At 39.6% G+C, this 24,717-nt stretch overlaps 1 protein-coding gene across 1 annotated transcript in view; it reads left to right on the top strand.

Annotated features, from left to right (window-relative positions):
- Positions 1-24,038, top strand: part of USP32 (ubiquitin specific peptidase 32) — a gene marked incomplete at its 5' end in the record, with an annotated part of 150,448 nt that extends 126,410 nt beyond the window's left edge. The window contains 9 exons of the mRNA XM_082861592.1: positions 49-257; positions 5,625-5,809; positions 9,837-9,923; positions 11,369-11,489; positions 16,128-16,319; positions 17,978-18,266; positions 20,185-20,609; positions 21,067-21,159; positions 21,774-24,038. Of these exons, the coding sequence (XP_082717718.1) occupies positions 49-257; positions 5,625-5,809; positions 9,837-9,923; positions 11,369-11,489; positions 16,128-16,319; positions 17,978-18,266; positions 20,185-20,609; positions 21,067-21,159; positions 21,774-21,947 (1,775 nt within the window). The 3' untranslated portion in view covers positions 21,948-24,038. The remainder of the gene's footprint in view (positions 1-48; positions 258-5,624; positions 5,810-9,836; positions 9,924-11,368; positions 11,490-16,127; positions 16,320-17,977; positions 18,267-20,184; positions 20,610-21,066; positions 21,160-21,773) is intronic.
- Between the last annotated feature and the right edge of the window lie 679 nt (positions 24,039-24,717).

Genomic DNA, 24,717 nt, shown 5'->3' with positions numbered 1-24,717 from the left:
TAAACGTACCACAGACTTGTAACGCTATACTTATCTTTGAATTTGTAGATTTCGCCTCTTCCCCATCTACAAATGGAATGTTCACCCTAACCAATGGGGACCTGCCTCGATCCATATTCATCCCCAATGGAATGCCAAACACTGTTGTGCCATGTGGAACTGAGAAAAACTTCACAAATGGAATGGTGAATGGTCATATGCCATCTCTTCCTGACAGTTCCTTTACAGGCTACATCATTGCAGTCCACCGAAAAATGGTTAGTTTAATGTTAGGCAAGTTACTGCTGGTCTTGCCAGTGTTATTTATGAAACAGCCATTTTCTGTCTTTGCAACATCTTCAGTGTGTGCACTTTCAATGTGTTATGTTCTAAGTGATTGCAGCCAGGATTTAATATCACACATGACGGCCTACGTATGAAATGACATTCCTCACTCATGTATCAAGCAGCAACAGGAGAGCTGGTGCATCTGAATATAGTACTACTGTCTTTAAAAAGTTTGTGGCTCCTATATGTTCATGTAGCCATGTACATCTTCTCCGCCATATAAGTGTAGATGCCTTTGGGGAGAAGGTTTTGTTTGTTTGTTTTGGAGGGAGAAACAAGAAGATTCTTGGGCAAGACAAGTTGTTTCCTAGGACTGCTGTAACAAATTACCACAAACTTGGTGGCTTAAAACAACAGAAATTAATTCTTTCACAGTTCTGAAGGCCAGAAGTCTGAAATCAAGGCATCAACAGGGTTGTGCCCCCTCCATAGGTTTTAGGAGAGAATCCTTCTTGCCTCTTCCAACTTGTACAGGCATTCCTTAGCTTGTGGCTGTATAACTCCAATCTCTGCATCTGTCTTGGCCTTCTTCTCCTTCTTCCTCTGCCTTTCACTGATAAGAACAATTGTCATAGGATTTAGGGGCCATCCAAATAATCCAGGATGACATCTCAATTAATTACATATGCAAAAACCCTTTTGCCATATAAGGTCATATTCGTAAGTTCTTGGAGTTAGGATGTGGACATATATTTTTGGGGACCACCAAAATTCACTACAGAAATCATTTATCATAAAATTATCATTTATTCAAAAAACTAAGTACCAAGAAAAAAATTAAATACCTGGAAATAAACTTTACAAAAAATATACAAGGTATCTGTATAGAAAACAATAAAATATTATTGCTAGAAATTAAAGAAGACTCAGATGTTTGAAGGAACAGACTGTGTTCATGGATTAGAAGACTCAGTATTTCAAAGATATCCGTTCTCCACAAACAAATCTACAGATTCAATGCACAATCCCAATAAAAATGCATACTCTGTATGTGTATGCTTGTGTATGTATAAATTGATAAGCTGATTCTAATATATGGAAGCACAAAGCACTAAAATAACCAAGACAGTCTTGAAGAAGAACAAAACATGAAGAATTGAGCTACCAGATATAATGATTTTATAAAGCAATGATACTTGAGACATTGTGATATTGGTGTGAGAAAAGGCAAATAGACCAATGAAATAAAATAGAGAGCCCAGAAACAGGGCTCTGTTATGTATGAACACTTGATTTATAACAAAGATGACATTACAGAGCAGTGGAAGACAGTTTTCTCGGTAAATTGTGCTGGGATAATTGAATAGCCATATGAAACTTGACACACCTACCTCTCACCACATAAAAATCAATTCCAGGGACTTCCCTGGTGGTCCAGCGGATAAGACTCCGCGCTCCCAATGCAGGGAACACGGGTTTGATCCCTAGTCAGGGAACTAAGATCCCACATCCCACATGCCACACGGCGCGGGCAAAAAAAAATCAATTCCAGGTGGACTGCAGAATTAAATATGAAGGAAAAGCAGACCCTAGAAGATAATAAACATGAATATATTCATGACCTTGGTTTAGAGAAAAAGATTCTTGAACAGGACACAGAAAGCACTAACCATAAAAGAAAAGATAAATTGTACATCATTAAAATTATGAACTTTGGTTTCATCAAAAGACATCACTAAGAAAGTAAAAGGCAAGCCTAGGAGTAGAAGATGTTTGTAACTCATATAACCAACAAAAAGGCTCAATCCAGAAAATATAAAGGACTCCTATAAGTCACTAAGAAAAAACAATTCAATAAAAAAATGGCTAATACTTAAATAGGCACATCACAGAAAGGATATCTAAATCGCCAATAATCATATGAAAAAGTGATCAGCCACACTGCTAATTAGGGAAATGCAAATTAAAATCACATTATGAAGACTTCTCTGGTGGCGCAGTGGTTAAGAATCCGCCTGCCAACGCAGGGGACATGGGTTTGAGCCCTGGTCCGGGAAGATCCCACATGCCGTGGAGCAACTAAGCCCGTGCGCCACAACTACTGAGCCTGAGCTCTAGAACCCGTGCACCACAACTACTGAGCCCACGTGCCACAACTACTGAAGCCTACGGCCTAGAGCCTTTGCTCCACAACAAGAGAAGCCACCACAATGAGAAGCCCGCGCACCACAATGAAGAGTAGCCTGCACTCTCCGCAACTAGAGAAGACCACGTGCAGCAACGAAGACCCAAGGCAACCAAAAATAAATATTTTTTTAAAAAAACCCACATTACAATATCACTGCACACCCACCAGAATAGCTATCATTATTAAACAGGTTGACAGTGTTGGTAAGAATAATTGAGCAACAGGAAATCTCATACACTGCTGATGAGGGTGTACATTAATACGGCTACTTGTAAAAATAGTTTTCTAATTAAAGATAAGTAATTTCACTATTCCATTTTGTGTTTTTATGAAAACACAAAATAAAACCACTAAATGTCCATTAGTAGTAGAAAGGATAAGGAAATTGAGACATGGTCATATAATAGAATATTATACAGCAATGAAAATAAATGAATTTTTAGTTATACCCAACATAAATGAATCTCATAAACATAATGTGGGAAAGAAGCCAGACACAAAAGAAATACCAATAATATGATTCTATTTATAAATAAAAACTTTAAAGACAGGGAAAATGAAATTTTCTGTTTATACGTAGGGTATAAAATGATAAAGAAAAGCAAAGAATTGATTACCATAAAATTGAGAAAAACTGTTACCGTTAGGAGGAAGGAAGAATTTGTGATTGGGAGGAAGCAAGAGGAAGGCTCTGGAGTGCTGGCTGAATTGTTTCTTGACCTGACTGGTGATTACACAACTATTTGCTTTGTGATAATTCTTTGAAATGTATATTTTCCCTCCTTTGAATCAGTAACTCCCGAGTTAAAGTGATTTTCTGACCATGTGAATGATGTTCTATGGAACATATTCTAAACAGGATTGTATGAGTGGACATCCTAGAGAATTAAGGGATATATTTGTGTCTTGGAATTTTGTTTAAGCACAGCTCCAACAGGTCCCATCAGCTAAAATAATTGGGGTGATTCATTTATTTCCCCATGTCTTTTTTAACGGAGCATTATCAGATTATATATTAAGAACACTGACGTATTTTTAATCTTTCTTAGAAAACAGCTCTCTTCATTTATCATGTATATGTTACATAAAGTGCTTGTAAGTGCTAAAGCATTATATATAGGTTTTTGTAATTATTGGACCATAAAGCCATATTGTCAGCTCGAAATTTTCACCTTTTAACCAGTTCCCTGTTTCCAGTTTCCTTCATGATCTAGCAGCTTCTTTGGGGAATGCCTAAAATTGATTTTACCATCTGTCCCAAGTCAACTCCCTTTTCCCATTATTCATGTGAAAGGCAACACCGTTCTTCCATGCTAAAGGCTAAAGCCTAGAAGTGTTCTTAGATTTTTTTCCCCTTTTCTTCTAAAACCCTATATTCAGTGTATCATTATGCCTTTTAATTTCTTCTTTCAAAATACTACTTGAATTTACCATTTTTCGTCATTTTCATTGCCACCTTCTTCTTTCAGACCCTTTGATCTCATGGTTGACTTACTTTGAAAGTATTTTTCTTCTACTCCCTTCTACAAGATAGAAAAAGAAGGGGAATAAGGCAAGGTAACATAGGCAAGAATATTCAGAGACTAAAGGGAGAAATAGTGTTGTGTGGACACAACAACTAAAGGGAAGTCAGTTTCAAAAAAAAAATTAAGAAAGAAAGACGTGGTTACATAGGCCAGAGACATCAAAAAGAATGAAAACTGAGAAGTTGGGCTGTGTAACCAAGTAAAGAAATAGGGCAAGAACTTAGCACAGTTAGGTCAAGTGAGTTTTTTCAGATTAGAGAAAAAGTTGTTAGGAGAGGACAAAAGGAAAATTCCTGATGCAGTAAAGCTGGGAGCATTATCCCATTAGGAACTGAGCAGGTATGGGCCACAGGGCCCTGGGAGAAGTTACCTTCAAGAGGATGAAAATTGTGTGGGTTTAGAAGAGAAATACAGGGACTTCCCTAGTGACACAGCGGTTAAGAATCCACCTGACAAGGCAGGGGACATGGGTTCGAACCCTGGTCCAGGAAGACCCCACATGCAGCAGAGCAATTAAGCCCGTACACCACAACTACTGAGTCCACGTGCCACAGCTACTGAAGCCCACGCACCTAGAGCCCATGCTCTGCAACAAGAGAAGCCACCACAATGAGAAGCCTGCGCACCGCAATGAAGAGTAGCCCCCACTCGCTGCAACTAGAGAAAGCCTGCGCGCGGCAACGAAGACCCAATGCAGCCAAAAATAAATAAATTAATTTTTTAAAAAAAGAAGAGAAATACACTGAGAAGAGTAAAGAAATAGTTGCTTAAATGACCTCATTTATTTAGTAAAATAAGTCATCTACCAGGAGTTGGAGTGGAAGAAAAGTAGAAGTTTTAGAAGAGAAAAACTCATCTAAGTTTTTTGATTTTTAAAAAATAGTTCTGAACTCTGTCCACATTTCTGTGGGTCTTATAATAATATAACTACCAACACATGAAATGGGGTCTTAAAATCATGTACTTAGCTAATCTTAAGTGAATAATGGCAAAACAAAATACTTGAGGATCTGAAATAAGAGAGTCTTTTCACTTAGAAACTAGTGGGTTTATAAGTTGTTGGCTTAGCTTCTCTACTATATAAAGACCAAACTTAAAGAATTAAATGTCCAAGTGCTCATCAGCTTTTTTGAGTAATCCTGCAACTCCCAGCAACCTTTCTATTATACTGAACTTTTGTTTTAAGCCATCATTTCCAAGCTAATTCTGTGCAGTATCTCCATGTTAAGAAATGATAAAAATCTCCTTTAACATACTCAAAGCAAACGTTTTAAAAGTTTACCTTACTTTTATTCTATCATGTAATTAAGAATATGATTTTTAATTTTTTTACATATGATTCAGTGTGTGTGAGAAATATTTATCAGAGAAAAACTACGTAGTTTGAAAATATTAAATGCTGAAAACCCAAGTTTGATAGAGAGCAACTCTGAAATTGGCAATACCTCAACCTTTTAGTGATTCCACTTTGAATAACCATTCTCTTCATATTAATAAAAGATGGTCCTATAAATAAAGAGAAGTGTGATAGCGACTAAGTTGAAAATGGTAGTGATGCCTGTTTTTGGCAGTCTTAGAAGAATGAAAGGGAGGAATCAGAGGCCTATCTTCTCCGCTCTTCCTTCTCTTGTTTGTACATACAGATGAGGACAGAACTGTATTTCCTGTCATCTCAGAAGAATCGCCCCAGCCTTTTCGGAATGCCTCTGATTGTTCCATGTACTGCGCATACCCGGAAGAAAGACCTGTATGATGCAGTTTGGATTCAAGTATCTCGATTAGCCAGCCCACTCCCACCTCAGGAAGCTAGTAATCATGCGCAAGATTGGTGAGTTTCAGGGCATCTTCCTAGATCTTTGGTTTCCAAATGTAGAAGAAGAATTTATGTGAATTCTGTGTGATTTATAGGACCCATTCCATGTCAGGTTAATCACTCCTTGAAGAACCATCCAGAGAACATACAGTTCAACCATTTGGTTTGGTCTTTTGAGTAGGAGAGACTGTATGCCTTCCTTTCATCACCTAGACATTCCAGTGTCTAATAATTGTTGTATTCTCTGATCTCTTACCTAAATTTTTTCAGCTAGTATTTTATATGCTTCAGGTAATATCCTTGGCTTCTGTTACTACAAAAGTAGAGAGTATGAATTCACCAGGAAATTTGCATCATCTCAACCCTCTGAATTTCCAAATGGGAGCAGTATCTATACGTGCATATCTATACATGAACTCTGAAAAAGTCTCATGCCATAACAATGATTCAGTTGGATTATCTCCCTACCATGTCATTTTAACATGGAGTAATTTCATAAGTCTTGGTAAAGAAAATAAGCATCTTCTGGTTTTTTTTCCATTCCTCTTACCACTGTTCTATTGGATTAGTAAATGTATTTACTTCTAATAATCTTTGGGATTGTGTTGCCTTTTATATCTCATTTGAATTGAAGATCATTTTCTTGTTATCATGGTACAAGTGGGAGTTTTGCTTCTGTGTTAACTGAGTAAAGAAATTATTTTTGCAGATAGGTTATTTGTTATGGTATGAGGGTCTTTTGATAATTAGGATACGGCTTAAGGTAAATAAATTTTAAAGGAAAAGTACAAATAATAGATAAGTGATTTAATTGATGAATGTTGTGTTTAGTAAAAATGACAATAGGGCAAGATTAAATTTGAAGCGAAAATCTAATCTAGCTTCTAGATGAGGACTTTTCCCAGGGCTTGCTAATGAATCAGATATAGAGTATGAGGGGAGGAGGAATCCAAGCTAGATTTTCAGCCTGAACAATTGTTTGTGAATGCTGATACCATTTAATGAAATGAGGAAGACTGGAGAAGGAGTAGGTTTTGGCAAGCAATGATAGGAATCAAGCTAAATTCAAGATCTGTGTTATATTTTCAAGTGGGAGATAGACTTAAGGTCTTTCCAGGAGGTATAAATATAGGTTTCATCAGCAAATAGTTGGTATTTAAAGCCCTGAGACCAGTTGATATTATTTAGATACTAAGAGAAAAGATGCCTAAGATCTAATTCCTGATGCATTCCAGCATTTAGAGGCTGAATAATGGAGGGAGAGACAACAAAGGAGATTCAGAGGGAACAGCCAGTGAAGTAAGAAGAAAACCAGGAGTGAGTAGTGTCCCAGAAGTTAAGTGAAGATAGTGTTTAAGGGAGGACTGGTCAGATTAAGAGAAGGACTGGGAATTGACCACTGGATTTGATAAAATGGCAGTCTTTGGTGACCTTGCAAAAGCTGTCTCAGTGGAGTGGTGTAGATGAAGACACAGAGGTTAGGGCTTCCCTGGTGGTGCAGTGGTTGAGAGTCTGCCTGCCGATGCAGGGGACACGGGTTCGTGACCCGGTCTGGGAGGATCCCACATGCCGCGGAGCGGCTGGGCCCGTGGGCCATGGCCGCTGAGCCTGGGCATCCGGAGCCTGTGCTCCACAGCGGGAGAGGCCACAACAGTGAGAGGCCCACATAACCGCCAAAAAAAAAAAAAAAAAGACACAGAGGTTAGAGTAGGTTAAAGAGAAGATGGTCCTACAGACATTAAAAGAATAATAAGAGCTTATCTTTTAGAGATAACACAGTGAAATATTTATGGATGAAAATGATAAAATGCCTCTGATTTTCTTCAAAAGTATCTAGTGAGTCACAGTAGCCAAGAGGTGGAAACAACCCAGAAGTCCATCAAGATGAATGGATAAACAAAATGTGGTGTATACATACAGTGGAGTATTATTCAGCCATAAAAAGGAATGGAGTTCTGATACATACTACAACATGGATGAGCCTTGAAGACATTACACTCAGTGAAATAAGCTAGACACAAAAGGACAAATATTTGTATGATTCCACTTTTATGAGGTGTATCTCGAATAGGCAAGTTTATAGACAGAAAGTAGATTAGAGGTTAACAAGGTCTGGGGGGAGGGGAATTTATTATTGCTTAATGGATAGAGTTTCTGTTTGAGAAGATAAAAAGGTTCTGGAGCTGGGTGGTAGTGATAATTGCACAACATTGTGAATGTACCTAATGCCTCTGAGTTGTACACTTAAAATGATTAAATAGTAAATTTTATGTATATTGTACCACATTTTTAAAAATGGAATAAAAGAATCTAGTGGGGCTAGGTAAGGGTATAGATGAAATAAGAGTGGCCAAGAGTTGATGATTAATTGTAGTTGGGTGCTGTTCATTGTACAGTTCTCTACTTTTCTGAGTATTCATGTCAATAAATTTGAAAATTTAGATTAAATGGACAAATTCCTGGAATTGAGGATCCATGCAGAAGATGATTAGTTTGAGGGACAGTGGATAAGGAGGAGAGTGAGGATTTGAGGGCAGTGATTGGAGGTTTATGTTGGGTCAAAGAATTGTTAGAGTAGTGATACTTGAATAAGTGATCCAAGAAGATAGGAAATGTTTGTTTCAAAGTAGGATGTTTGGAATTGAGATTTTTGGAGATGGTAAAGTCCTTATCATGGCTTCATTACCTTCAGCAGCCATGTAATAGCCACCATCAATTGACAAGATCTAGAATATGACCATTGGAGAGGGTAGATCAATATAGAATGGAGATTATTGTTGGAAGAGAGAAGGCCAAGGAGTTGTTAGGTAAGTTACATTGAAGTCACCAAGAGTATGATGGAAGTGACAGAGAGAAAAACAGTGAACTGCGTTCTAAAATCTTTAGTGAATAAAGAAAAAATGTCCCTACCAAGGAGGAATAGCAAGCAGGTGGTATCATTCAGTAGCAGATGCTACATAGAAACCAGAATTCTACCAGAAGTGGTAAAGAGGAGTAAGGAGGAGACCCATATCACCTTCAGGTTCTGGGGTGTATGAGAAGAAAGCTAGCACTTAAGAGGTGAGCTGGAAGCGGAGTCCTCAGGAAAGCCAGGTTTCCGTTAGAGCAACAAAGTAAAGAGACTTTTTAGAAGAGGGTGCTGCACAGTTCTCTGCCAGAGTGCTACCTGGTTGTTTTGTCCCTTTATCTTTCTTTGGATTCCTCACTTACCATTGACCTGGTTTTCATTGACATGATACTGGGCAGCATGGGCTATCAATAGTCATTCAATCAACAAGTTATGCAGAAAGCTGGGAACTGCTGTGACAGGCATGATACTCACTGTTGCCCTTACAGTGAGTCCTTATCATGGTTTTATTACCTTGAGCAGCCATGCAATAGCCACTACAAATTGCCAAATGATCCATAAAGTATATTGCTCTTATGTTATAGTCATTGCATTGCTTCTTATTGGGGCAAGGATGAATAAATTTTTTTAAAGTTGGAGAACTCGCAAAGCTATCTTGCAGTTAAGACATTACCCTAAAAATGTTACGTAGCTTATAGCTTTAGATAGTTAAGGCAAGGAAAGGGGGTATCTGTCATGTACCACATCAGGGATTCTCATTAAAGAAGCTTCTAAATATATAGTCAGTCAACTCCTCTAATACCATTATGACCTTTCAGCTTTCTGTGGTCTGTCAGTGTTCTTGTCATGGAAGAGGTCTGGTTTAATGTGAATTAAATCTCTTGATAGAATTAGGGCTGAAGGATAATTAGCATTTGATTTCATGATTAGCTTATTTTTATGAAATTTACGTGGACCACATGGACTCGCTCAGAGACATCTGGCAGTCTGCTGTGTCTCCCCCTCTATAAGCAGGGAGCCCTGAGTGTGGTTGCACAGGGCTGCAGTTAATGGGTTAGGATAACCAGCATTGAGCTGTCAATGTGAACATACTGCTCTGACAGATGCCTCTTTCTAGGGTTAGTTCAAGAGAAGATGAAAGAGACCTCAACTAAGAAATGTTTCTTATACTCTTTGGTTTATGTTCTGTTTCAGTGATGACAGTATGGGTTATCAGTATCCATTCACTCTACGAGTTGTGCAGAAAGATGGGAACTCCTGTGCTTGGTGCCCATGGTATAGGTAAAGTGACCTTCTGCAAAAGAAAAATTTTAGAATTGCAGCTTCAGATATTATACCCTTTTCATAACGTTTCCAGTTTCTAGAAGTAATAATGAATAATGAAAAGCTTGAAATAAACTTAGGAATTCTTCATTCATCTCTTCCCTGTGAGGTCTATAGCTAAGTTTTGCTCTTGAGATTTAGCTCGTTTTGTAAACTCTACAATCCTCATCAAATTCATAGTTTATGACTAACATTTATCATTCTGTACCTTCTGCTCCTTAGATATAAATGAGTTTAGCAATTCTGAGCCCAGTAAGACATAGTCTATTTACTAGACCTTGCTGGAAGTCTATTTTTGGTTTTTAGAAGAGTTATGGAGTTTGGCCATTACTGTCCCAGCTTGGAAAATGCCTGAGTACTGAAGTCAGCCTTCAGAGAACTGTAATAGGCTTTAGCAAACTGAGTCTGTATAGGCCTTGGAACCATGGCCTTTGTCATGGTTCCCTCCCCGCCCCCATAAATTTTTATATATATTTATTTAATGTGCCATTTTACAAACAAGGAAATAGGCATGGTTATGCCAGATAAATTGTCCTACCTCCAAGCATTTAATAACTGAATTTAGAATTTCTTGAGGGTGTATGGTCTCAGATAGCCAATTCCCATATCATTTATTTGCCATAAAGTCCGCATATTCATGTGGATTTACAAATGGTTATCAAGTACCTTGAAAAACCAAAGATTTGAGAAGTGATAAGCAGGATTCCCTGAAATAATAATAATTACTAGTACATATTCATGCATTTATCAGTCTGAAGTTAGAAGCCCATGACAAATTGGGATGCCCAAGAAGGAAAGTAGAGAAGTAGAAAGGGGGACTTCCCTGGTGGCGTAGTGGTTAGGAGTTCGCCTGCCAATGCAGGGGACATGGGTTTGAGCCCTGGTCCTAGAAGATCCCACATGCCGCACGGCAGCTAAGTCTGTGCGCCACAACTACTGAGTCTGCGCGCTCTAGAGCCCGCGAGCCACAACTACTGAGCCCATGTGCCACAACTACTGAAGCCCGTGCACCCAGGACCCATGCTCCACAACAAGAGACGCCACTGCAGTAAGAAGCCCGCGCATTGCAGTGAAGAGTAGCCCCCCCCAACGCAATTAGAGAAAGCCCGCAGGCAGCAACAAAGACCCAACGCAGCCATAAATAAATAAATAAACAAATTTATTTTTTAAAAAAATAAAAGAAGTAGAAAGGGAGAGTTTTGGGGGTTTTTTGTGTTGTTTGGCCACGCCCCACAGCTTGCAGGATCTTCGTTCCCCTACCAGGGATTCAACCCAGGCCGTGAGTGAAAGCGACAAGTCCTAACCACTGGACCTCCAGGGAATTCCCGGGGAGAATATTTCTGATAAAATTTAGATCCCTTCATAATTACTCTTTCCTCAGTAGATCTTTTTTCCCCCTTTAGATTTTGCAGGGGCTGTAAAATTGATTGTGGGGAAGACAGAGCTTTCATTGGAAATGCCTATATCGCTGTGGATTGGGACCCCACGGCCCTTCACCTCCGCTATCAAACATCACAGGAAAGGGTAAGTACTCAAAGCCATCGTAAGGTGGTGGTTTTCTTATGTAAAATTTTTCCCAGCTTAACTGTATCATGCCATTTCTATTTTCAGACAGTTTAAAAACAGCTAGAAAAACATTCATTGGCATTCTCTGTGGCACTTAAATATATTAACATGATTATGTGGATGTTTCAGTTTTCCCACTTGTAGAGTTAATTGTATTGGGGCATTGAATTTCAAAAATGTTAATAATAAGTAAATCTTGAAACAAAACTTTGGACGTAATTAAGAAGTTATATTCTCTGGCCATGACATATCGAGCGTGCCAGTCTCTCTGCCTGTTTATTAATTATTATTGAAGCTGCAGCATTTGGTAACCACTATTACTTAGCCCAAGTGCATTCCAGGGCTATAGCTGCTACCTTTAATGGGCACAGTGATCAGAAAATTAGAGAAAGAACTGAATGTTTCAAGACACCTAAGAGTACATCTCCATGCCTGTTCTTCACACTTAGCCTTCCTCTACTGCCACTCTGACTGGAGCAGTCATTAAACTTTGAAAATGTAACTTCCAAAAGAATACTACCTCCATATCTAAAAATGTTTGCTAAATATTGTTTGAAGAGTAGATTGACTAGATAGCTTGTGCGTAGAGATATGAAGAATCTGGTGGAGATGTAAAAGCAACAGAATCAAAGGAGTTGTTTTAGTCACAGGAAGAGTAGTAGTGGCTTTTGCATTTATATGATTCTTTTTTTTTTTTTTTTTTTTTGCTGTACGCGGGCCTCTCACTGTTGTGGCCTCTCCCATTGCGGAGCACAGGCTCCGGCCCGTGCAGGCTCAGCGGCCATGGCTCACGGGTCCAGCCGCTCCGCGGCATGTGGGATCCTCCCGGACCGGGGCACGAACCCGTGTCCCCTGCATCGGCAGGCGGACTCTCAACCACTGCGCCGCCACCAGGGAAGCCCATTTATATGATTCTTGATGGAAATTTCCTTCACTGTTTCTTAAGGCATTCCCTTTAGATAAGTTAGTAACGAAAATTAACTTTTCTGTCTTTTTTTTCTTTTTAAGTATAATTGACATAATGTTGTGTTTCTGGTGTACAGCAAAGTGATTCTGTTATACATAAGTATATATTCTTTTTTATATTCTTTTCCATTATGGTTTATTACAGGTTACTGATTATAGTTCCCTGTGCTATATAATAGGATCTTGTTGTTTATCCATTCGCATATATAATGCACATATAATAGTTCTCGTCTGCTAATCCCAAACTCCCAATCCAACCCTCCCCGACCCCTTGGCAACCACAAGTCTGTTCTCTATGGACTTTTCTGTCTTTTTGTGCTATTGAGGAGTGGGGGAACTCCCAGTTCCAGACCAAATTCCCTATTTGGATCCCTAAATACGCCGGCACACACCCTAAGGCTCTCACTAGCCAAGGATGAGTACTATTTGTGGATACTTGGCCAAATGAAGGATCATTGGGCTAAAGGTAGCTGAAGAGAAGTAGATGTTTTGGCAGATTATGCTCACTGTAGCAAGGTAATTCAATAACCTCAACCATGGTTACTTTAAAGAGGGAAAATTTTAGCAATTGAAAGAAAGATTCTTAAATCTTCATCAGCACAAAATCCAACAGGACATTATTGTGACAAGATACTCCTGTCAAAGATGAAAAATTATTTGGCTGTAAATCTCTTTCCCTTTTTAACAAAGCCAGTGTGCAATCTGAAAAACTCTGGAGGACATCCTGCTTTATAGGAAGAGGGACCTACGTGACCTGTTAAATCTCATCCCACTTCCATTTTCAGTGATGCTCTTAGGATACCATGGAAACCAAGCTGCTATTGCGATATCCTTCCTTTCTGGGGAATGGGGCCACATGACTAATTTCTTCCTACATGTGGTTTCTGCATGTGCTTGGAGAGTCACGTAGACAAAGGAGATTCAAAATTGAGATTGTTGCCTGTATGTTTTATGGTTTTTATTCCAGTAATTCCCCTTTTAAGAATTTATCCTAGGGAAATACTCTGTGATTTGTTGACAGATTTCATCTTAGCATTTGTTAGAATAGTAAAAAATTAGAAGCAACTTGTATTTGTCCCACATTAGAGGCATGTGGTATAGAAATTGGGTAAAATATTATGCAGCCATTGAAAATGCTGACTACCAGGAGTTTTTCCCGACATACATAGAGATGCTTATGATGTCTTGTAAAGTTTTTTATAAAGCAAGATATAAAATTGAAAAAAAAGACATAAAATTGCATACACTGAAAAATCTCTTCGTATAAAAAAAAAGGGCAGAAGAAAATCTGCCAATATTTTGACAGTTTGTCTTTATATTAAGAGTATAAAAGGTTTCCTGCCTTTTTACATTTTTCACTGCTTTCCAGAATTTCTACATGAATGTTTTATTTGGTAAGGAGGGAAAAATATAGGCAATTGTGCTTATTCTTTTTACTTTTCCCGTTTGGACCTCATATTCCTTAGTAAAAAATTAAACTAGATAACTTCTCAGATCTCCCTCTTTTTCTAATAGTCTTATAATGTATGAAAGCTTATTATTTCATTCCTTTATGTTTTGGGCTAAGGATGAGCTTTCAAGCAACTTAGATTTAAAAAAAAAAAGGAAGAGGGTGCCAATAATAATTTAGACTATTTGAATAATTGTAGAGGATCTGGGAATGGATCCCAAGAGGTAAAGGGAATCTTTGTCATTTAGGGAAATTTTATTAATAAATAAAAATTATTTTTGTCCACAGATATGTTTTTCATCCATCTCCTTCCTCCCTGTCTCCATCCAGCTCTATAGCCTGTGTGTTCTATAGAAAATATAGTCAATAAAAATCAACATTCTTTACTTAGTTACTATAATTTGTGGTTGGCCATAAGGCATCCCTGGTAGAGGTAATAATACAGATAATGTTTAACTGGCTGTGAGAAAAGAAACAGTACTATATTTAATACACCTCTTTTTCTACTCTGATTCTAACCACCATGATACAGCATGTTTCCTTTTGAAGCATGTCAGTTTTTCCCTTGGATGACCAGCCCTAAAAATGATGAGAGTTAATATCAGAAAAGAAGTCAAGGTCAAGCCAGATTTTCCTTCCGAAAAAAAAGAGATTTCCTCTAAGTTCCCCTTTTTAAATAAGCTCCTTAGAAATGGATGGTGATGCAATGCTAAAACTCTTCATTGCATAATCAACCCCAACCTTGATAGTTTATAAAAACATTTGACAGCCTGTGACTCAGCCATCTTCTCACGTAGGGAAAAAGTCACACCTGAAAATCTGTTCTAAACTGTGAGCTCAGGAAGGAAAACTTGAGGGAAATTGCCTCAGACAGAGAGAACCAATTCACCTCCGGAAGGAAGAAGTAATAAGTGGAGTGAGGGACCTGTATGTGACCTTTGTCAAAAAGAGAGGCATTCATTGTCGTCCATGTCCTCCCGGCCCCACCCTGCGATTTGATCCCTGTGGAGTCTCTCACGGTCATTCATAGTCATGCTATGTATGCCTCACCTGCCGTGGTTCTTGATTGCTTAGTAAGTGGCAGCCAAGAATTGGAGAGGGAAAAATCCTTCCTTTCTGTTGCATTCTAGGCCCCTCCTTGTCTCCTTCCTCCTGATTCCCACGCCACCTCCAACATACATCCTTGCACATCTACCCCCCTTTGCTCTCTCCTTCCTCATATTTACCTCCTCCTTGCTTCAAAGCCTAGCATGCTGGTTAACAGGAACCACAGAGGTTTGGGCAGGTATTAGGGGTCTTCTCAGCAAAATCAGGCTTTTTTGAGCTTGCTGTTCCTTTTATTGCCATCTCAGATAGAAAGGCACCAAGAGGCAGGAGACAGATAACAATACACATGGTATTTTGATAACTCTGTGTTACGTGGCACCAATATGCAAATGAGTTGTAGCCTGTGAGTTTTAATGCCCTGGGGGTTGTCCTCTTAAGGTGAGCTTTTCTGTATCCTTTCTTATTTAATCCAGATCTGGCATCTGTGTTTCAGTGATATTATTTCTCCTAGCCTCTGTAAAGCCTGCAGCATACTAATAATGTTCTGTGTCCCTGTTAAAAAATAAATGGCCTGGGCTTCCCTGGTGGTGCAGTGGTTGAGAGTCCGCCTGCCGATGCAGGGGACACGGGTTCGTGCCCCGGTCCGGGAGGATCCCACATGCTGTGGAGCGGCTGGGCCCATGGGCCATGGCTGCTGGGCCTGCGCGTCCGGAGCCTGTGCTCCGCAACGGGAGAGGCCACAGCAGTGAGAAGCCCGCGTACCGCAAATACATAAATAAATAAATGGCCTAATCTCAACACCCTGCCTTGAGAGCCAGTCCACATGTAAGCTGTTTTAGGATTTCAAATTGTAAAATAAACAGGCAATTCCTTGTTTGTTTTTGTCATTGGAAGCATGCAGAAATTTTTCCCCAAAAAGCTGTGGTCATATAAATAGAAATTTGATCAAGGATGTTATTGATGTTATATTTGTGAATAAATGTACAAATGCCCTATTTGCTCAGACTCTAGTCTGGGTTGTATTTTTTTCCTCATGTAAAGTAAATGAGGATGATGCATAGCAGGTGACCATTTTAAACCCCCTCCCTCCCACCCACCCCTTCTCCCGTTCCTCCTGTCCCCTCCACCTGCAGGTTGTAGATGAGCACGAGAGTGTGGAGCAGAGTCGGCGAGCACAAGCTGAGCCCATCAACCTGGACAGCTGCCTGCGTGCTTTCACCAGTGAGGAGGAGCTGGGGGAAAATGAGATGTACTACTGCTCCAAGTGTAAGACCCACTGCTTGGCAACCAAGAAACTAGATCTCTGGAGGCTCCCCCCCATTCTGGTATGTTACAGTCCCACCTCTGAGAGAGCAAGAGTCTAGCTTGAAGGAAAGAAGTGGGGAACAAATAAGAGTTTTTGAGAATAAGACCCTTCCTGCAGCAGTGTTTAAAACACATTTGCTGTTGCACACAGAGATGAATTGTACTACAGATATTTGCTAGTTTTGTATCCTAAAGAGCATACAGCCTAGAAGGGGAGAGAAGTCATATAGACCAGTAACTGCATTAAGTGCAATATATGAGAAGTGCCACGAGTGGTACAACCTGGTGAATTTGAACTTCAGGAAAAGGTGAAAGCACTCCTGGCTCTAGGGAGAGAGGAAGCTTTAGGCTTGTGCTTTATGGACTACAGCAGAGAACAGAGGCTGAACCTCCAATCCCGCTGTGCTTCATCACATGGCCACAACACGCTGCTGAATTAAATGTGAAGGCACAAGTGCACTGGGGCTTACATATTCTTTCTGATTTGATGTACTTCTGCCTTCTCCATTCATGGATTAGGAGACTCACCTGTTGCTTGTCAAGAAAGTTTGAGGTGTCAGTTCTTCCTATTCATTTAAGAAAGTTTTTTCCTTAAGGGAGGAAATCATATCAAATGTGAGGCACTGGTGTATTTTAACCAGACCTTGTGTGTATTTTTTTATTCATATCTTCTTCCTACTACTCTGTGAGACTGTGAATGTAGACCAGAACAACTTTCCAGGGAAGGATGCACAAGAAATTACTAATGCTGATTAGCTAGCTCGAGGGATGGGAAGCAGAGCACAGGGACAGGCTTGGGAACAGGTAGGTGGGAAGGGGGAAGCTTTTTTTTTTTTAATTGAGGTATAGTTAACATGGAATTAAATTCATAGATTTTAAATGTCTAGTTTGATGAGTTTGACAGTTATATATACTCATGTAACCATCACATAAAACATATCATGAAGTATTGGCATTTGTAAAACTATGTTTTTGAGGTCTTTAAAGAATAATGAGGAATAGATGTTATATTGAGAGCTTGGTGGGCTTCTGTTAAATCCACACACCAGCATCCCCCTTAGAAAGGGGTTCTCTTTATATAAACAGTAAATTATTAAGCATTTAGGGTAGAGGGAGCCACCCAAATATCTGTGCCCACAGTAGAGAGCATAATAACACTGCATAAGGCTAGAGGAATTCATTGCTCTTGAAAAGAAAAAGAGAAGGGAGATTCTTATGCTCTTCAGGACAGTGAAACTCCGTGGTAGCAACCAAAGGATGTGGTAAGAAGGAAGAGGCCTCCTATTGGAGACTCGGTAAGTTTCATCTGTAAAAAACGCCTCCATTTTTCTTCAAAACATTCAGTATATAGTATTCTATCCTCATGAGTGTGTTTATGAATGGATCTTCTGTGATATTGGAGAGAGGTAAAGGTCAGCATGTGTCACAAGCACAGAGAACATGCAAGTATAGGCTCCTAGGATATTGAAGGAAATTAGGAGGATTACCATGTTAGTCATATAGCTAAAGGGCAGTGGCCTGACCGTTAACTATGTTACATAATAAAATATATTCTTCTGGGGGAAAAAAAGTTATGTTATATTTTTGGAACATTTACGTGTATTAGACTTGGGGATTTTTAATGTGTATTTTGTATCTTCAGAACTCTTTAATGCAAGTGTTTTCTATTCTTCTCCAGATTATTCATCTTAAACGATTTCAATTTGTAAATGGGCGATGGATAAAATCACAGAAAATTGTTAAATTTCCTCGTGAGAGTTTTGACCCTAGTGCTTTTTTGGTGCCGAGAGACCCAGCTCTCTGTCAGCGTAAACCACTCACACCCCAGGGGGACGACCTCTCTGAGCCCAGGGTTCTGGCAGGAGAGGTGAAGAAAATGGATGCTCAGAACTCAGCTGGGGAAGCCAACATGCTCCTGAGCAAGAGCCCATCCTCACTCAGTGCGAACGTCATCTGTAGCCCTAAAGGTGAGGAGGCCTGGGGGACTTCACAGAGCCCAGACATCACTCTGCAAGGGGCTCTCCAGGGATCCCTCTAGGCTGCGTGTTTCCCTGTTTTCCACTCTGGAGCAACAGCTTGGTTGTACAGGAACATGTCTGAAATGTGACTTTTAGCAAGAAGTACAGCCTCGTTAAATCTATTTTCTCATTCATATAATGAAGATAATACTAAGTTCACAGAGTGAGAAATTGATACATCAAGAGTAATGCACTTTAGGACTTCCCTGGGTCCAGTTGTTAAGACTTAGCGCTTCCAGTGCAGCGGGCACGGGTTCAATCCCTGGTCAGGGAACTAAGATCCCACATGCCGTACTGCGTAGCCAAAAAAAACCCAAAAAACAAACAAAACATTTAAAAAAAGAAAAAGTAAAGAACTTTACATAGAGCCTGACATTTGGTGATCACGAATGATAGTTGTCACCCTTGTTCCCTTACAGCAGGGGTTCTCAATATATAGTCTGAGAACCCCTAGAGAGTCCCTGAGACCCCTTCTGGAGGATCAGAACTGTTTTCATAAAAATACTAAGTATTTGGGGGTTCCCTTGTGATCCAGTTGTTAGGACTCAGCGCTTTCTCTGCTGTGGCCCAAGTTTCAATCCCTGGTCAGGAAACTAAGATTCCACAAGCCACGCAGCAAGGCAACAAAAAAAGAAAAAGGAAGGGGCTTTCCTGGTGGCGCAGTGGTTGAGAGTCCGCCTGCCGATGCAGGGGACACGGGTTCATGCCCTGGTCCAGGAGGAGCCTACATGCCGCGGAGCGGCTGGGCCCGTGAGCCATGGCCGCTGAGCCTGCACGTCCGCAGCCTCTGCTCCGCAGCGGGAGAGGCCACAACGGTGAGAGGCCCGCATATCACAAAAAAATAAAGAAAAAGGAAAAAATACTAAGTATTTGCCTTTCCACTCTCATTCTCTCACAAGCGGAGTCAGAGCCAACAATACGTGTGATATTGTCAGTGAAATATATGCTTGTGTGGGGCTTCCCTGGTGGTGCAGGGGACACGGGTTTGAGCCCTGGTCCGGGAAGATCCCACATGCCAAGGAGCAACTAAGCCCATGCACCACAACTACTGAACCTGCAATCTAGAGCCCGAGAGCCGCAATTACTGAGCCCGCATGCCACAACTACTGAAGCCCGCATGCCTAGAGCCTGTGCTCCGCAACAAGAGAAGCCACCGCAATAAGAAGCCAGCACACTGCAAAGAAGAGTAGCTCCCGCTTACCGCAACTAGAGAAAGCCTGCGTGCAGCAACAAAGACCCAATGCAACCAAAAATTAATTAATTAATTTAAAAAAGAAAGAAAAATATATGCTTGTATATTGTGTTTTTCAAATTCCTCAGTTTTAATTTCTAGTATGGTAAATATTGATAGATAGAACTTACATAAACAAAAGTTCTAGAGGTCCTCAACAATTTTTAAGGGTATATAAGGGGGTGGGGAGCTATTTATGGCCCACTACTTTACAGGATTGTTGTGAGAGGTAGAGATAATAGAGTTCCCAATATCATGCCTAGCAATAGTAAGTGCTTAATAATTGGTGATCGTATTTTTTAATCTAATTTTACAAAGAAGAAGAATATGTATTTATAAGACTCCTTAGTCTAATATTGTTTTGAACTGAATCTGTCCTAAATCATCTTTCTGCTATTTGCTAAGTCTGTACTTAGTTGTACTTCACATTTTCAGAACATTGCTGCCTTGAGGGGTTTGGTGTTGAGGAAGACAAGAATGTAACTTACTGTCCACATAATAGGAATAAAGAGTAGCCAGTCAGGACGCCCCTGTCTTTCCCTTTATGTGTACGCTTGTGAAGTTGACTTCATAGTTAGCATTTGGTGGCTGGTTTAACTTGTGGCATTTGGATTTATCTTTTCTTCCCGTTCACAGGTTCACCTTCTTTATCAAGAAAAAGTGGAACCAGCTGTCCCTCCAGCAAAAACAGCAGCCCTAACAGCAGCCCTCGGACTATAGGGAGGAGCAAAGGGAGGCTCCGGCTACCCCAGATCGGCAGCAAAAATAAACTGTCAAGTAGCAAGGAGAACTTGGATGCCAGCAAAGAGAACGGGGCTGGGCAAGTTTGTGAGCTGGCTGATGCCTTGAGCCGAGGGCACATGCTGGGGGGCAGCCAGCCTGAGCTGGTCACCCCACAGGACCATGAAGTAGCTTTGGCCAATGGCTTCCTTTATGAGCATGAGGCATGTGGCAATGGCTACAGCAATGGTCAGTTTGAAAACCACAGTGAAGAAGACAGCACCGATGACCAAAGAGAAGATATTCATGTTAAGCCTATTTATAATCTATATGCAATTTCGGTAAGTGGTTTGTTGTATGTATTCAGAATGATCTGCACTTTCAGGAGTTTGTTTGCTTATCTTCATTCATTCATTCATTCATCATTTTTTCAGGGCCTGCTTATTTGCTGGTCATTGAGCTTGGTGATAGACAAAGTTAGCAGTAGATATCTTGGCCTTTTGGGTAGAATCCAAGATGCTCGCAGTGTAATAAAGGGAACAGTCGTGTAATCATTATAAAAGGAATCACAGGTTCAAGTCATTCACAATTGTGTGTTTCTAAGGAATTTTTGCTTTCCAAAAATAATTACAACAATAAAATGGTAAGATTCAGAGTTTTAAAATTTTCAGTTTTCCTCTTTGATTTGTTTTTGGAAGAAGGAAAACACTTTTTTTTCCCAAAAGTGTTTTCCTGATTGGATCCTAGTACTGTGCCCTGTCAACTACTAATATACCTCCACTTTCTTCTCTCTTATAGTGCCATTCAGGAATTCTGGGCGGGGGCCATTACGTCACTTATGCCAAAAACCCAAACAGCAGGTGGTACTGTTACAATGACAGCAGCTGTAAGGTAAATATCCCCAATCTTTGAATAAAAGAAACAAATGTCAACAGAACTGGAGGACATTTGTTGAAATAATGAACTTTCTCCTGAATAGAAAATAGTTATTGCTATTAGAATCAGGAAAAAAGAAAAAAAAAATTCCTCTAAGGGGGAATCAGTATATAGATGCCTTCAGTATAAAGGAATAAAAGTGATATACAGGGAATTCCCTGGCACTCCAGTGGCTGGGACTCGACGCCTTCACTGCGAGGCCCCGGGTTTGATCCCTGGTTGGGGTGGGGGGTTATGCAGAGCAGAGAATGAAAACAATGAAGAGGAAGAAGGTATTGGTTATAAGAAAAATTTCTTATCTTTTGAGCTAGTAGAATTTGATGGGTTGTTTTGTTTCATTTTTGTCATTCTTTTGACTTGTCTATGGTATGAATATTTTCCCCAAAAAAGCAAACATTGAAAATAATGGGTCTTATTTTTTAGGGGCAGGTATGAGACAGCCAAAATATTAAGCTGATTGGAAGCAATCAGGTTTAGTAATTAAAGAGGGTTGGTCCTCCCTTCCCTGGTGAGGATTAAGAGCCAGCATAGTGATGGCTTTTTAGTTAAAGCCTTTCTTGCTCCTTCAGGAACTTCACCCTGATGAAATTGACACCGACTCTGCCTACATTCTTTTCTATGAGCAGCAGGGGATAGACTATGCACAATTTCTGCCAAAGATTGACGGCAAAAAGATGGCAGACACAAGCAGCATGGACGAAGACTTTGAGTCTGATTACAAAAAGTACTGTGTGTTACAGTAAAGCTACCACTCTGGCTGCTAGACAGGCTAGTGATGAGGGAGATGACTCCCTGTAGCTGACATAGGGCAAAAGCGTCACTGAAAGGCAAGCTAAATGTGTAGTTATTTTATCCTGTGACCCTGAAGCACAAAATAAAAATCCTAATTAAAATAGCAGTTAACATAACAGTAGTAATAATTTTGTTTGGAAGTGTCTCACTCGAGCTCCCTGGTAGAGAACTTTCAGGCAGAGCCCACCATTAGCCTGTAAACAAAAGGGTTTGGCACCAGCCACCTGGGACCAAATAAGAACTAAGTTGTGCTTGTCCAGATACGAACAAACATGTAGCAAGTATAGTTTACCAATAATCATAACAAAATACTAAGAATTTCCTTGGAGTCAAAGTAAAACAAAAAATTGTAGTGTTGTCTGGGGACGACATGACATGCTACCTCCTTTTTCCTGAAGTTTTATTCCACTGTAGTGACTGACACAATGGAGAAAGCAAGATCACAAAGGCGTGCGAAGGATTCTTACAGCATGGACACAGATTTTTCGATTTACTTTTTAAACCATTTTCCCACTCTTTCTATGTCTTTATTGCTTTTTGTTTTTGTTGTTGTGTTTGTGTTTGAGACACAACCAATCACTGGTGGTAGCAGAGGCATATATAAGTGGTAAGTCTGAAAGGGAGACTCTCTTAAGAGTTGTGTGCCTTCTACCCAGGGCCTTGGTTGGGAGACCCTGCAGGAAAAAAAAAAAAAAGCGTCCTGGGAGATCCAGCTAAAATAAAATAACCCTCCAGATAGAGACGGCCTACTTTGAGGATACTTCAAGAGCCCTCAAAAATGTTTACCACCACTGCTGAGTGTGGGAGGGGAGTTGCCAAAATTTGTACCATCTTTACATGCACTGTTGCACAGAGAGCTTCTGAGAGGGAAAGTGGCAACAAAGCTAGATGGTATTTTACAATTAGTGGTTGTTTGTTCTTTGTTTCTTTGTTTTGCACTTTAAAGAAAGAATACGTGCAAATGAACTTTTCAGAACTTGTTCATATTTGATGGCTATAAGGGCTATAAGTTAACTTAATTGGGGTATTTTCCCTCATCATATTAAATTTAACAACAAAACACATCCCAAACATTGATAGTGTATAAGTATTTTTAATGAAATTGGTGGTTTTAGGAAGTAAACTTTTGTTTGCATGTCCATATACTTTTTTTATTTTGGTGTTTGTCCTTTTTATTTTATTTTTTTTTACATTTCACAGTAGTGGTCATCAAAAGTTATGTTTCTTTGCTCACTTCATTTTTTCCTTCAATAATTCAAGACTGGAACAAAAGTATATAAATGTTATTTATTTCAGGCAACATTTTTTTCCTGTGTTGTTTTTAAATATGTATTCGAAGTAAATATTTCACTTTTTTTTCAGTCTTTTTTTATTCATCTGGACCTTGGAAGCTGATTCTCATTAATTGTCAGATTCCATTATCCTTCCTTCCTCATAGATAGTAGGTACCAATGTAATTAAGCATTTGTGTTCTGATATCTGAGGTCGGTTGCTATCCAGTTCTCCTCAGAGCATTTGGAAAGGTTGTCATAAATGGCTATCTAAGTTGAAACCCTATTCAGAAGAAGCCTATAATTGCAGGTAGGAAGGAGTGGCCTAAATGGTATAATGTGATAAAGTCAAACAAAATACAGACTTTATAGTTTCATGATTTTCAGTGTATAAAATCTGTCCATTCCTAACTGGACAAGTCCCACGAAAAAGTGGAAGATTTTAAAGAATTTCCTTACAGATGTTTTATTTAAGCAGGTAGCACAATCTACTAATGTTGTTTGATCTGTGTTGGTTATATTGGTTGTAATTAATTTTTTTAATTCATGATTAGCAGAAAATTTATTAAATTAACTAACTACATTCACTTTGTAAATTACTGTATAAAACTTGTTGACAATGCACTGACTTTAGAAAGATGTTAATGTACATAAATAGAGTGTAAATAAAATAGTGTTGATGTACTGAAATATGAACTGTATAAAAAAGTATTGGTAATTGTATATGGAGTGTAACTGTTTATCTGTAACTATTATCCAAACAAATTAAATACTGTGGATGCATCTATGTGCTGTTTTTCCTCTATACAAGTAAACACAAAAAAGTCAAATTCTTTAGCCTTCCTCTCTGTGACCCTGTTTTAATTCTCCTAACTTGAATAATACCTACCTGATTTACAGAGTTGGAGGTTCTGTCTCTGAGGGAATGCAAGCTGTGTTGAAGGTAGAACAAGATACCTGCAGTGACCAGATAAATTGAATTAAATTTGGCCCACATCCCTGTTAGGAAATTGCTTCGAAGGCGTTGAAGGGGTTGGGGAGAAGGGTGGCTTGCTGGTTTGGAACTGAGAATTGATGAAGGAGGTTTCTCAATAGTTTTCCTGCAGATTAAGAGATAAAGTGAAGAAGAGGCCAACTTCTTATTTGTATAATGCCTTGAGATGATCCTGGATTTCTAGGGGGCTCTGAGAAACCAGGGATATCCCTGGTTGTTGTTCTGGGAGATCTCCAGGGAGGCAGTTGACAGTGTTGAGAAGAGTCGAAGATTTAGAGTTGTGGGTCCTTCACATTCAATCCTATCTATTTACCTTTAAAATCAGAATACCTACCTCTGGGGCTTATATTAAGTAAATGAAGTATATAAATGCCTGACACAGTTTCTTGGGAAGTGCTCAATGAATGTGAAATCCTACCCGCATGAGATCAGTCCTATACAAGGAGGTTTTTGTAT

The sequence above is a fragment of the Leucopleurus acutus genome (assembly GCF_964270905.1).
Source record: "Leucopleurus acutus genome assembly, chromosome: 19".
Lineage (NCBI taxonomy): Eukaryota > Metazoa > Chordata > Mammalia > Artiodactyla > Delphinidae > Leucopleurus > Leucopleurus acutus.
The sequence above is the reverse complement of the archived record's forward strand: the minus strand, read 5'-3'. Positions and strand labels throughout refer to the sequence as shown.